At 43.6% G+C, this 15,393-nt stretch overlaps 1 protein-coding gene across 1 annotated transcript in view; it reads right to left on the minus strand.

Annotated features, from left to right (window-relative positions):
• The window catches only part of LOC139264459 (dynein axonemal heavy chain 11-like), a 679,414-nt gene that overhangs the window by 345,297 nt on the left and 318,724 nt on the right, over positions 1–15,393 (minus strand). The window contains exons 36-39 of the mRNA XM_070880970.1: positions 14,628–14,766; positions 7,759–7,851; positions 6,190–6,384; positions 5,022–5,099 (exon numbers count right to left, since the gene is read on the minus strand). Coding sequence (XP_070737071.1) covers positions 5,022–5,099; positions 6,190–6,384; positions 7,759–7,851; positions 14,628–14,766 — 505 coding nt within the window. The remainder of the gene's footprint in view (positions 1–5,021; positions 5,100–6,189; positions 6,385–7,758; positions 7,852–14,627; positions 14,767–15,393) is intronic.

A 15,393-nucleotide genomic window follows, 5' to 3' on the forward strand; every position in this document is an offset into this window, starting at 1 on the left:
CACAGGAGGTCACGTCAAGCCTAGGCTTACCGGTACCTGTAGACAGCACCCAGGCTCCTGAACACCTCCGCCACGCTTAAACTCCGGCTGCAAAACTCGGACCTCGCTCTCTCTCTCCGTGTAGAAATCTCCCAGCCACATTTGTTAATTAATGCGCTTGTTTGGTGCTTTTGTTTTTAATAAACCCTCCTCTCCCTCAGGTCCAGCTTCGGCCCCTCAGTCAGCTACCTGCCCTTCCCTTTCCTTGCCCGGCCACCTCACTTAAGCGCGGGAAACCAGCATGCCACATGCGCAAAGCGGCATTGCGCACTGATCAATGAGAGCCAGGAAGCGCGGGAAACCGATGCCGAACCATGGATGTTTCCGGACCAGAGAGGTCCAACCTGTAGTACTATTAGTCAAAGGGGAAATCGGATAGAGGTTACTGGTATCACACTTGAAATAATTCTTCACGTATAGCCCAGGCAGAAAGGGGTTGTCTAGGGTTCCGCCCCGCTTCCGTGTGCTCTTCTTCCTCCTTCTTGTACTCCTACTCCTCAGCTTCTTGCCGGAGAGGTGGTGGCAAGGGCTGTTCCTACATGATGGCAAGGTTGTGCACCACAAATCTTGAGACCTGCTCAGCCAAGTATTGCAGGGCTCCTCTAGAGCAGTCCAGCAGCAGAATCATTACTTCAGCACGCCAATAGTCTGCTCTATCACATTTCCTGTGGCAACATGGCTCTCATTGTATGCATGCTATGCATGTGTGTGTGGGTTGCGAATCAGAGTCATGAGCTATGTCATCAGTGGATAGCCCTCGTCGCCCAGTAGCCATCCTTTGTTTTACTGTGGTGGCTGGAATACAGCTGGTGCAGCTGACTGTCGCAGAATGAAGGTACCATGATTGCTGCCAGGATACCGGGCACTGACCTGCATGATGCACTGTCTATGGTCACACACCAGTTGGACGCTGAGGGAATGGAATCCCTTTTGGTTCCGGTCCATGGCACAGTTGACATGCAACGCCCGCAAAGCAACATGCCTGCACTCAATGGCACTCTGCACCATGGGGAAGTCTACAAACCATGCAAATCCTCGTGCTCGCTCTGCCTGCTTGTCTTTGACAAGAGGGAATGAAATTAAGTTCGCTCTCTTTGAATAGAGAGCCCCAGCGACCTCCCTTATGCAAGAGTGGACGGCAAACTGCGAGATTGTGCCAATATCTCCAGCTCCAGCCTGGAAGGTGCCAGACACACAAATGTTCATCACCACAGTCACCTTCACAGCCACTGGCAATGCCGTCCTTGCCCTGTTCTGAACTTGCAGTTGTGCTGCAGCATTTGCCAGATGTCAGTGAGGACCTCCTTAGTGACGCGCACACATCTTACGCATTATTCCCCGCTGAGGTTCAGGTAGGAGAATTGCTTCCTGAAGAGCTTTTCTCCCCCTCCTCCTCCAGCAGCTTGATCTGCTCTGCCCCGCCTCTGCTAATTCTCACAATCATGCTTTATTCCAAGAGGAAGGCACCCATACCTGGGAGCAATTGGTTTGTGTAGAAGCCTTGAAGTCAGCAAAAAATCCTTCAGCACCTGCCATACTGTAAGACTTTTGAAAGGTGAAACAACTATGGAAAGCACCAAAAACTTGTAGAATTATCGCAACAGCCAGAAGAAATCAACCTGCAATTTACTTGTGTAGTTGATGATTCCTTGGGGGGATGAGAGGAAGGGGTCATCCTGCTGCTTAACACATGTTCATCTGTGCAAGCTTATGAGAGGGCACCAGTTGGAGTGTTGAGCTGCAAAATGGAAGAGCTGGCATCAAATCAGCATTGTATACTGATTGACATCATGCTCTGCATTCTTCCGGCGGACATGAACTGCACGTGCCAAATTTTGATGAATAATGCTCTTGTGAAGTGCCTTGGGACGTTTTGCTATGTTAATGGTATTATATAAATGCAAGTTGTTGTTGTTGTTATTGTTGTTTGCTACATTTTTCAGATACAGCAGAATTTGGGTAAAATCCTGCCTTGGGCTGACAAATGGCAGGTAACATTCATGCCACATAAGTGCCAGGTAAAGCCCATTCATTCTTCCACTGACAGTTAATGGTATCACTATCACCAAGTCCCCCACCATCATCGGCACTAGGATAATGGGCTCAAATTTGGCCCACCCCTTTTTTCGTCGCACTCACCAGAGATGCGCCGATTTTGTGGGCTGTAAACGGCGGCGAAAGAATGTCCCCTGATTCTGGCCACTGAGTTGCCTCTCCTGAGGCTTGGCGCGGCATGGCCAGTCAATTGGGGGGAGGAACTCGGGCCCTGTGCGAGAAACAGTGCCGGCAGCTCTCCACATGCGCATTGGAGTGTGTGCGCATGTGCAGTAGCTCCTCGCGCATGCGCAGTAGCTTCTCGCCCCCAGCGCGTCCTGCAGTTTGTGTGGGAGGGACCCGATTCTCGTCGTCCCTATCCCTGGCCGAGTGGTCTCACGCATCGGCCGGGCCCACTGTGCAACGCACTTTAAATAAGCTGAGTAGGAACAGGAGTGGGGTCGGACAGAGAGGATTCTTTGGGAAAGGATTGGAGCTGAGGTAGGGCACCCTGGGACTAGAATCTGGACTTACTTCTGATGCACCAGCCGGCCCGCTGACTTCCCGGGCCGAATTTTGATGTGAAGGTAGGACTTAATTTTATTTTTTATTTCTTCTTGAATGTTTTTATGTCTTCTTGAATGCTTACTACTTGTTGTGCTTTGTTTAGTGCTTTGCAAGGTCCTCTCCGCTTCCCTTCCCACCCCTATCTCTGGCCGAATGGTCTCCAATGTACCTAACTGCGCTGATTTCTTAACTCTCCACAAGGGTTTTCGGTGCGGCCACAAGTGGCCACATACGCTGGCCTAAGTTAGTTTGGAGCAACTATTAGCTGTCCTAAGTGGCCTAAATGACCAAAATGGGCATAGGTGGCTGGTAACGCCCCCTTTTGAAAAAAAAACTAAACTAAAAAAATCCTAACTAACTCACTTACATTGGCATAGTTGAATGTGCAAAATGGGGATTTTTAAGATACTCCAGAAAAATCAAGTTGCTCCTTTCCTGGGCAATTTTGAGCCCAATATCCTGGAATTCCTGTCCTAACACATTTGTGGGAGCACCATCACCACAGGGAGTGCAGCAGTTTTTAGGGGAACAGGATGGGTAATAAATGCAAACTAGTCAGTGTTTCCCACAAGCTGATAGCATGCTCAGCCAACTCAGCTGTGGCTCAGTTGGTAGCACTCTCACCTCTGAATCAGAAGGTTGTGGGTTCTGTCCCACTGCAGAGACTTGAGCACAAAAATCTAGGCTGACACTCCAGTGCAGTACTGAGTGCTGCACTGTCGGAGGTGCCGACTTTTAGATGAGACGTTAAACCCAGATCCCGTCTGCTTTCTCAGGAGGAAGTGAAAGATCCCGTGGTACTATTTTGAAGAACAGGGGAGTTATCCCCGGTGTCCTGACCTATATTTATCCCTCAATCGATATCACATAAACAGATTGGGCCCAAGTTTGCACCCACGGTTAGAATGGCGCACCTCCTTGAGGAGCGCCGACTTTTTAGAACAGAAACGGTGCCTATTATTTACCTTCATATTCTCCATGGGGCAGCACCGATGTAGGGCCCTGGCGTAGCGCAGCAGAATGCGTGGGGGGGGCGAAGCCAGGTCCCGGCACTGAAAACAGTGCTGGGACCTCTGCACAACGCCACCCCTAGCCCTGGCCGAATGGGCTCCCCGCCGCGACCTGCGAGGGAACAGACGGCAATGTCCGTCATCGGAGACAGGAGATCCCGGGAACAGAAAGCCAAATAAGAAATGGAAAAGGAGCTGGCAAAAGTGACCATCAAGAAGGAAGATGACTGAGGCCATTGAGTGTTCCTTGGGATTGTCTCGGAGATGTTCCGAGGGGCGGGGGTAGCAGGAAAGCAAAGAGATTGGGGGCAAGACGTGAGTAGGCTCATATGTTTAACGTTGCCCCTCCCTCCTCCTCCTCCCCCCTTCCTCCCTCTCCTCTACTCCCCTCTCCCTCATCAGTAGCCCGCTGCCTCTCATTCACATAAAGGTAGGACTTCTATTTTTTTATTTGTTATTGATTGATTGATTGCTTATAACTTTGGTCTTGGTGCTTTAAGTGAAGGGTTCCTTCTATTTTTTATTTTTTAATTAATTGTTTATTAATTTTTGTGTTTTGTTTATTGCTTTGTAAGTCTTGGTGCTTTCCTTGTATTTTTTATTTGTTATTGAATGCTTATTTTTGTGCTTTGTTTAGTGATTGGTGCTTTAAATGTACTGCTTTGTTTAGTGCTTAGTGCTTTAAATGTACTTATGCTTCTTTAATGTTGTTGTGAAGATGTTTAGTGCTTTGGAAAATCCTCTAACTTCCCTTCCCCCCCATCTCTGGCTACCTGCGCCTGATTTCTAAACTGTCCACAAGGTTTTTCTGAGCGTACAAAAGTGGACACATACGCTGGCCTAAGTTAGTTTGGAGTAACTATTGGCTGTCTAAACTTGCTTAAATGGCCAAAACAGGTGTAAGTGGCTGGTAACGCCCCCTTTTGAAAAAAAAAACAGAACTAAAAAGAAACTGAACTAACTCACTGAAACTCGATTAAAATAAATGTGGAGAATTGCGATTTTTAAGATACTCCAAAAAAATAGGAGCAACTCCTGTGGAAACTTGGCCTCACTATCTGGTCATTATCACATTGCTGCTTGTGGGAACTTGCCAGGTTTCCTACTTACAACAGTAACCTACACTTCAAAAGTACTTCATTGATTGTAAAGCATTTTGGGACGTCCTGAGATTGTGAAAAAGGCACTATATAAATGCAAGTTTTTCTTTCTTTTCATGAAAAAAAGACAGTACTGAGTGCTGCAGTGTCAGAGATGCCGACTTTCAGATGAGGGACTGCCTATGATGATGATGCACACAAATCAATGTTGCCAAACTATTGTTACTTATTCTGAGTAATCTTGTAGCTCAGTAGGTGGTGTTTTCCCTACCTGACTCTTTCCTGTCCCAGCATTTCCAACTACAAAGACTGAATGACGGACAGCCAACAACTCCTCCAGCTGAACCACCTAGGATGAAGGCAACATTGATAACATTGATTATTTAAATTGAAGAACTAGTTAGAAGAATTATTTCTGAAAAATTCCAGATATTTGTTACAGCTATGTAATTACATTTTGTGGTTGTATGCCTGTAATATTGTAATATATTAGACAGCCTGTCTGTGCTGTCAGATAACTTTTATCCCGTTTCATCTGCAATGATTGTGCTTTGCTCCACCTCTCGATCAATCCTCAACCCCAGAAGTTTTGCCCAGTCTTGACAGGTGTGGAATGTGTTCTGGGAGGCTGACTCAGTTCCTCCTGCGTAGGGCCCACAGCACAAAACTGCCCAGAATCTGAAAACTAATTGCAAAAGAATGCCAATCCTACTCAGACAACTTGGCAATTGTAGGAAGTGGAAAATGTACACAGTAAAGTAGGAAGTGCATCTCTTAGCTTAGAGTTAAGCCAACTATTGAGGAAGAGTAAAAATAATGTTGGTGGAAAAACTAAACTTCGATAGCGGTGTAAAATAAGTGGCAACAGATTGGCCACCCGTTATACACCCTGCTCAATATTCCTTTGGTATATAATGGGTGTGCGATCTGCTACCACCCATTTTGCTCCCCTGCCAAAACTGAATTTCTCCCTCATTTACTTTGCATTTAATTGTGCTATATCTGACCTGGGAGAGCTCCAGGTGCAGGATCTTGATTCTGGGTGATAGAAATGGAAAAAGTGCTTCTTTTCTCAACACTTACCCAAAAATAGGAAAAAAAGAGAAGACTCACACTTTCTTTTTGTATCATTCTGCACAAGTGTTAACACAGGAACAAATAGCCACTACTGCATTCTTGTTCTTTGCAGCCATTTCTCCTGCATTATAGTTGAAACAAAGCCTGATTTCTAGGTAGAAATGCAGCTTCTATTCATTAGGATTCAAATACTAATCTGGGAAAGCACAATAGGAAAATTGTGACTTGGTACAAAGGTGTAAAATGACACAATTTAACAGCCAACTTGTGTAACTTTCCCAGTCCAACCAAAGAAAAAAAATCAGATGTTACCTTTACTGACAAGAGAAAAGGTACTTTTATTAAGATGAAAGACTTCACACCTTGAGGATAAAGCTTTCTTCATGCTGTAGGCTGAGTTCCAGAGTGGACTGCCTAACCATCTGTTCAAATTCCAGTTCTCGTTTTCTGGGAACATCCAGGGCAGGAAACAGATCGCCAATAAGTCCCATAAAAATGGGAATATCCTCCGTTACAATCTTTGGCAAATTGAAATCCCTTAGAGTACGCATTAATACCTTGGAAAAGAAATAACGTTATAAAATAATTATATGATTTTCATCCCAAATTTGTAGTAATATAAGAAAAAAATATAGACCCAAATTTTCTGCTGGAGTTATGCTAGAGAGCCGGATTAACTCAACTGAACATGACGGAAAATTTTTACCGAGCTGCTCTGCCAGCTCTGTGTTTATCCTGGCCACTTCCAAGATTTCTCACTGGAAGAGACCAGAAGAGAGAGGGCATAAAGCTTGCGCCTAAATATAAATATCAAAATACTATGCACATGATGGACCTCATACACTGTAATTTATGGCATCGTAATGCTCAGCATTGCTAAATGGCAGTGGGAGCATTTACATATTAGAAGGCTAAAAATGTCAATGGGATCAATTGCATGTGCCATGGGAGTGTGTATGTATATATATCTTTTTAAAATATTTGTAATAATTCTATTCAGTCCAGGAGATTATGGCCATTTCATGCTGTAAAGCCAATATCTGTTACCTTTCCTGTGGTGGCTAGAGCACCCACCAAAATTATTTAGACGACCCACAGTCTGAATTGGCCAGGATCAGGGTCATAACCTTACAACAGGCATTAGTCCTGCCCCACTGCAGTTCTGCTGGCGTAACAACTGAGCAGAAAATCTGGGCTGCATTTTTAAAAATAATGATGCTGGTTTGAAAAATAAAATACAAAGTTCTATAAGAGCAATCTTCTTTCAGGATGTTAAGCTGAAAAGTAAGGATTTAATTATTGCATTTGGATTTGAGTACCTTTATTGAGTTTGCTTAGCCAAGTATTTTCAAGACATAGCAAGTTGATGTGGCAGCAGCATTTTCTAGTTTTGGGCACAACCATATCTATCTTTGGAATCTGGATTTCAATTAACTAGGAAAATGACTTTTAAAACATTCAGTCAATTGAACAGTGGAAACAAGGTGGGAGTGAAATAAAGGTAAACTACAACTTTGAAGTTTAAAAATAAAAATAGGCAAAAAGAGTTAAATTAGGTAGAACATAGTATATCAGTTAGATTAAAAATACAATTAAATTCTAAATAAAAGTAAGACACGGAGAAAATAGTGGAAAAATAAGAGCGAATGGGACAATGAGCCAAGTATATGTAAAGTATTTACACTTTTTATATAATTGTTTTTAAGATTAAATATTTAATAGTTTGGGGTTGATATTAGAGTAATAAAGGTATCCTTTATGTTTGAATAGCTTTACTACAAAAATTATTGTTTCAGAATCACAGCACATGAGCTATAAATTAATAAAACCTGTCAGCCCAAAAAGGCTGCAATTTCTCTTAACTTTGGCAGTCAGGGATAAAAATAGTCCAGTTCTGAGGGAGATTGCATGATTTATTAATTTTGAATTACCTGATCTTCTGGCATATTCTTGTCTCCTCTCTTAAGGGAACCAGCAACAACTAAAACAGATTTCACAGCACGAAGACCCCAGTCATAATGGTCCTTAACAAAAAACAAAGTGAGTCTTGTGAGCAACTAACAGCAACAAATTGTCTTTTCTCTTTTCAGTTGTTGCGTATTTCCAAAATTTTTTGTGCTGTAGCAAAAAATTATGGGCTCAATTTTCCCCGGTTATTTGCGCCATTGTTTTGGCGTGCGCCGTTTTTTCTGGCGTATTTTATTTTCAAAGTTTCCCCCTGCGATCTGCGCCGGCGTAACTGGCTTAGTTACGATTTTTCTAGGCCAGTTTTTTTTCCGACAATTTTTTCAATTGTTCGTAGCTTGGCCAACATTTTTTTCTCTTAGGTTGACGTATCTGGCCACTCCCGAAAAACTTCTGGTGAGTTAAGAAAACCAGCGCACACTCACAAATCTGCGCAGAAAGACGCCATTGTCTTTAAATCGAAGATTTTGGAGGGAGTCAAGAACACTGTCAAAATCAATAATAAAATTCAACTTTTTTTTAACCTGTCAACGTAGAAATGTAAATTTGTTGGATTTCATAAGTTTTCTCATTTTTTTACTCAGTCACACGCCACCAGCAAACGTCTTGAAGCAGGACTGGAGGGTCGTAGGTTTAGCCAGCAGAATCAGGCCTTGCGCCCGGACACAGTGGCTCGGGGTTTGGCTACAAAACAAAACCTTTGGGTGTGATCCATCCATACAGACCTGGAGAGATATAACTGCGAGCCTGTGCTGCCTGCTTTCCTGCTGTTTTAATCTTCTTTCAAAGGTTAAATTTAAGTCAGTGACAACTATTCCACATGGACATATTTACTGTTTGGAGTTGTTCTGTAATGTTGCATTGTGTTAATGGAATATGGTTCAGTTTTAATGTAAAATATATTTTACTCAAAAGTTTACAATAACTTAATTTTAATAACATTATTCTTGTATCAAACTTTACTTTAAGATGACTCTTTAAGAGCACATAAATGTGTAAATTTACATAACTTACAAATAACTTTTAATTTGAGAACTGTTACAACAGTAACAATAATAATAACAACAGCAGCAAGAAAGGCTGCACCCATCTCTCCTCCCCCTTATTGTAAGACCGCCCGCTGCGCTTGGTCTTGGACATTCCACCACCCCTGCCCTCAGGCGGGGGCACAGTGTTTCTGGGCTTGGTACCAAGCTTATTCTTTCTAACATCTCGGGTACTGCGCACCGCTTGAGGGGGTCAGCATCAGGCGGCAAGTTGGAGGGCCCAGCTTTGGGCTTTTCAGAGACTGGTGTGGGGATTGGAGTGAGAGTGACAGTTGATTCTGTCAATGGACACGGGGTCTGGGCATGTTCCCTAATTGCAGTAGCTAACTCCAACATGCCGTCCCTCATGCGCCCTGACAGTGTCTCAATGACTTGCAACATTCCTTCCCTCATGGCCAGTGACGTGGTTTGCACTACCTCTGACATTCCCTCCCTCGTGGCCCCAGATATCGTCCCCATTTCTCGTGAGAGTGTTGTTACTTCTCCCGACAGTCACGCTACCTCATCACTCACCCCACTGATGGCGTCCAGGAGTGATCGGGTAAGGTCAATGCTCTCCGCACTTAATGACATTCAATGGCACACAAGGGACGATAGACTATGAAAGTAAACTAGCACAAAATATAAAAACAGATAGCAAGAGTTTCTATAGGTATATAAAAAGGAAAAGAGTGGCTAAAGTAAATGTTGGTCCCGGGGAATTAGTAATGGGGAACATGGAGATGGTAGAAACTCGGAACAAATATTTTGTATCAGCCTTTCATCATCATCATAGGCGGTCCCTCGAATCGAGGATGACTTGCTTCCATGTCAAAAAGTTCACAGGTGTTTCAATGAAGGACCTAAAATTCCAGGTCCTGAACTACATGTTGAAGGGTGGAAGATGCCTATGCGTAGATTTTTTTTAACGTGTGGTGACCATTGCACACCAGTCACACCATGGGCTTGACAGAGCTAGGTCTTGGACCAGTAGCAAGGTTTAACAAAGACGACTGGAGACCAGCTCTGCTGCACGGACCTAGTGTGCACACATATTGCAGTGTGAGCTGGCCGGTGCTGCCCCTGGGCCCTCGCCTCTTCTGGGCCCCAAACTCACACCTCTCCTAGGCCCCGATCACGTAAAGGACACTAACAATATTCCAACAGTGGATAGTTAAGGGCTATAAGGGAGGGAGGAACTTAACACAATCACAATCACTAAGGAGGTGGTACTCAGTAAGATAATGAGACTAAAGGCAGATAAATCCCCTGGACCTGATGGCTTGCATCCTAGCGTCTTAAGAGAAGTAACGGCAGGGATTGTGGATGCATTGGTTGTAATTTACCAAAATTCCCTGGATTCTGGGGGGGTCCAAGCAGATTGGAAAACTGCAAATGTAACAACCCTATTTAAAAAAAGAGGCAGACAAAAAGCAGGAAACTATGGACCAGTTAGCCTAACATCTGTGGTTGGGAAAATGTTGGAGTCCATTATTAAAGAAGCAGTAACAGGACATTTGGAAAAGCAAAATTTGGTCAGGCAGAGTCAGCGTGGATTTATGAAGGGGAAGTCATGTTTAACAAATTTGCTGGCGTTCTTGAGGATGTAATGAACAGGGTGGATAAAGGGGAATCAGTGGATGTGGTGTATTTGGATTTCCAGAAGTCATTTGACAAGGTGCTACATAAAAGGTTACGGCACAAGATAAAAGTTCACGGGGTTGGGGGTAATATATGAGCATGGATAGAGGATTGGCTAACTAACATTGAAGAGAGAGTCGGGATAAATGGTTCATTCTCTGGTTGGCAACCAGTAACTAGTGGGGTGCCGCAGGGATCAGTGCTGGGACCCCAACTATTTACCATCTATATTAACGACTTGGAAGAAGGGACTGAGTGTAACGTAGCCAAGTTTGCTGACGATACAAAGATGGGAGGAAAAGCAATGTGTGACGAGGACACAAAAAATCTGCAAAAGGACATAGACAGGCTAAGTGAGTTGGCAAAAATTTGGTAGATGGAGTGTAATGTTGGAAAGTGTGAGGTCATGCACTTTGGCAAAAAAAAAATCGAAGAACAAGTTATTATTTAAATGGAGAAAGACTGAAAAGTGCTGCAGTACAGCGGGACCTGGGAGGTACTTGTGCATGAAACACAAAAGGATAGTATGCAGGGACAGCAAGTGATCAGGAAGGCCAATGGTATCTTGGCCTTTATTGCAAAGGGGATGGAGTATAAAAGCAGGGAAGTCTTGCTATAGCTATACAAGGTATTGGTGAGGCCACACCTGGAATACTGCGTGCAGTTTTGGTTTCCATATTTACGAAAGGATATACTTGTTTTGGAGGCAGTTCAGAAAAGGTTCACTCGGTTAGTTCCAGGGATGAGGGGGTTGACTTATGAGGAAAGGTTGAGTAGGTTGGGCCTCTACTCATTGGAATTCAAAAGAATGAGAGGTGATCTTATCGAAACGTATAAGATTATGAGGGGGCTTGACAAGGTGGATGCAGAGAGGATGTTCCCACTAATGGGGGAGAGGGCATGATCTTAGAATAAGGGGCCACCCATTTAAAACAGAGATGAGGAGAAGTTTCTTCTCCTTGTAAATAAGTGGAACTCGCTGCCTCAGAGAGCTGTGGAAGCTGGGACAGTGAATAAATTTAAGACAGAAATAGACAGTTTCTTGAATGATAAGGGGATAAGGGGTTATGGGGAGCGGGCGGGGAAGTAGAGCTGAGTCCATGATCAGATCAGCCACGACCTTATTGAATGGCGGAGCAGGCTCGAGGGGCCGTATGGCCTACTCCTCTTCCTATTTCTTATGACATTATCTGAACCACATCTGTTAGATCCTGCACCTCAGGAGAGCTTGGTCGAGCTCTTCTTCCCCTCCTCCCCATGGGTGTGGCTTACACCCCAAAACTGGGACCCACAACCTCGGAAGGTGAGGCCCTGGGTGTGCCTCCTGCACCACACCATTGGGACCCGCAACCTCGGAAAGTGTGAAACCATGGAATGTCCTATCAACACTCAAACCATTAGTCACAGAAGGGTCTGTCACCTCCATGAGCGGCACCTCCTCCAAAGTCAGTACAACAGTGGGAGCTTCATCCAGCTGCATCTCCTCCCCCTCACCCCCATGTTCTTGGTCTGGAGGGTTGGATTGGAAGATGTTCTCCTCTTCAGGCTCATTCTCGTCTGAATCTTCTTCTGCCTCGTCAGGGTTGGCCTCAAGTTCTGCAAAATATAACAGAACAGTCAAATGGTTAGCAGCAGAGGATGGGGCAGGGTGGGTGGCATGAGTAGGCTCACACATCGCAGGCCAGGCAGCAGGTTGATTTGAAGGGCCACGATGAATTTGCAGGACTTATCCGCTCCCTCGAGTGTGGGCCCAACTTGTGCAGTACTGATTGCTTTTTTTTCCGGGCAGGACCCATCAAAGCAACGACTCTCTCTTCCAAGGGTGTCAGTGGGTGCGGATTTGGTAGGCCTCCCCCTGTTCGAGTTCTTTCCCTTTTGTCGTGTGCCACTTTCCTCTGCAAAGATGAAAATGCAACTTTTTAAGAGAGGGTGTCTTTCTGCTGGGTGGGACATATACAGCCAGTCACATTTATAATTACATTGAAAAAATGAAAATATTACTTACACTAACTACTTGACCAAGGTCCTGCCATTTCTTTTTACGCTGGCCTCCAGATCTCGTGGTGTTCACCATTGCGCAGCAATCGTCTGCAACTTGGTTCCAGCGTTTCTTCATTTCTTTGGGTGGAACTTTTATGTGATCTCTGCTGGTGTCCAGCTCCTGCCATCTGCCCTCAATCATAGTAACTAGTGCCTCCACTTCTTCCTGTAAGAAATTCTTGATCCTTGCACTGCGTTGCATCTTATACTGCTGCAGCTACGATTTTTCCAATGCTCTCATGCAGCGCTTATAATACACAACTGGCTCTTTAAAAATGGCCGATTGCCAAATCCGAGCTGTACTGAGCATGCGCGTCCATTGGAACGACGTCAAAAACGTAACTTTTTTTTCCCGCGCATGCACAGAAGGTGCGGCATCGTTTTTTAGTGCAGACAGCAGGCTCCAACCCCCGAGGCGACTGGACACGCTGCGCGGCACCAAATTCGAATTATACAGCGTGGAAACTTTGGCAAAATATTTCTGGCGCATTTCTGGCCTAGAAAAACGGGCTTAACTCTGGCAATATGCCAGAAAACGGGCTTGGGGAAAATTGAGCCCTATATGACGAAGTTAAAAAGTAACAAAGCTTGCTTTATGATCAGCCATGAAGCATGACTCATCATGCAATGCCAGTTTTCCTCCCTCTGAGACTGAACATGTCAGTGTCACACAGTACTTTCTTTAATAACCTATTTGAGAGCCCAGGGAATTCACATTTGCAAAGCTAGGTGAGTCCCATACTCAAACTGGTAAATTGTGGTTGGAGGGCAAGAACAGAAGTACTCATGCTGCTAGGATACAACTAGATATACATGGAAAATACATCTAAACCCTTCTCTCCCCTCCCATTTGAAATCAACTCACTTTTGCTCAGCAACTTGTCCCAATAGATTGGATGAAATTTGGTGATCACAGTATGGACAAATCATGGACTTCAACACATTATGAGTACATAGTGAGGAGGGATCATTGGTTCCAATGTGTTACATCACTGAGCTATCCATCACAACAATTTAAAACAAAATCAATGCACACTGAATACGAGTTTGATATCACACATTTTCTAAAATTCAATCTTCTCTGAAAAATTCCAAAAGGAATTTCTCAGGGGAGACACTGCTGTTCTATAAGTTAAAACAATAATGTAGTCTTACTAGATTATTTTATTATTTTCCACACCATTGCTATTTAATTTGTTCTACAATTCTTGCAGTCTTTTTCTACTGATCTTCAGCTAATACCTTAAATACCAAAGCATACAGGGACATGGCAAATAACACTGGTAGACTAAGGCATTTTAGTTTGAATTCTAGCCTTAAATGCTTGCTGACAAGGCTGACATTTTAGTTCTATATAATTATCAGTGTTGTGGGTGGTTAGTAATAATGGAAATCTTTTCCCTTTTTGGAATTTTTAATCTTCATCTAATTTCCTGTTTATAATACATGACATCATGAGTACTGACAGTTTCATTGTGGGCAACAAAACCATGCCGTTGCCATGACATTTTCTCACTACCTTTCATTACTCTGGGCGACGTTATATAGAAAACAAACATGTGACAACCTCTGGTCATGCACTAGTTTGAAATGTTTTGTTTGAAACAAATCAATTGTTTCAAAACACGACACAGTGTCAATTGACCTTTAAAATATCTTGATTTAATTCTCAATAGCTGTTGGCAAGATATTACACTATTAATACATACAGATACAGGGCAATTTCCTCAGAACTGCTCCCACTCCGCTGTGGGAACTTTGCCGCAAGTGCAGTGGAAACCGCTTTTACATGTATAAATGGGATTTCTGCCGGACTTCTAGCGGCGAAGCAGGAGAAACTCTAAGAAAATTCTTGGTCTAAAGTTAGCATCAAAAGTGTTTGGTTTAACATTAAAATGCAGTATGACAAATGCAAACAGTTAAGGAGTGATTTTCTGACTTTGCACTGGCAGGAAGCCTTGTTCATTGGAACGTATGACAGTAATTCGGGTATATGTTGCACATGATTTTCTGACATTGATGGCAGCTCAAAATCGGAAAATGACCCTTTTGATTAATTTCAAATGTTTCTGTAAGCAAATATTGATCATAAAAATCAGCAGATCAGCCAAAGAAAGTAAAAAAAAAACCTGTTTTGAAAGCAGCTCTTTACAAAGAGTATACAAAGTGATGAATTTCCTGGCCAGCAATTTGGCATCTAAAAATCCTTCAGCAACCAGCATAATCTCACAGATCAGTTCGATATCAGGGACCACCATAGCGCAAGGCCTTCAAAATCAAGCAAAATACATTAGACAAACTTTACTATAACTCCACTGTAGACACATGAACACAACTGTAGCTATTGAATTTGAATATATACTGCACACATATCCTTCACTATCTCAGTAAGCCACGTATACAGGACAGCTGCTGAATCCATATTCTATGTTATGCACTGTATTTCAATGCAGAATCAATTCCACACTATTGTTAGATATACATTGTATTCTAAATATAAAAGGACATAGAAGCACTGGAGAAAGTGCATTTTTTTTTACAAGGATGTTACCAAAACTGACAGATTACCGCTATCGGGAAAGATTGAACAGGGGGGTTGGGGCTTTTTTCTTTACAAAAGACTGAGAGATGGCCTGATAGAGGTCTTTAAAATTATGAATGGGTTCGACAGTGTAGATGTGGAGAGAAACATAGAAATTTACAACGCAGAAGGAGGCTATTTCGGCCCATTGTGTTCGCGCCAGCCGACAAGGAGTGGCACGGCCCTCGGTCAGCAGCCCTGAAGGTTACATATAAACCTATGAACAATAAACAATGGCGGAAAGGTAAAGAGCACCCAGCCCAACCAGTCCTCCCCACATAACTGCGACACCCTTTACACTGAAACATTCTACA

Source organism: Pristiophorus japonicus, chromosome 5 (assembly GCF_044704955.1).
Source record: "Pristiophorus japonicus isolate sPriJap1 chromosome 5, sPriJap1.hap1, whole genome shotgun sequence".
In the NCBI taxonomy this organism is placed as follows: Eukaryota; Metazoa; Chordata; class Chondrichthyes; family Pristiophoridae; genus Pristiophorus; species Pristiophorus japonicus.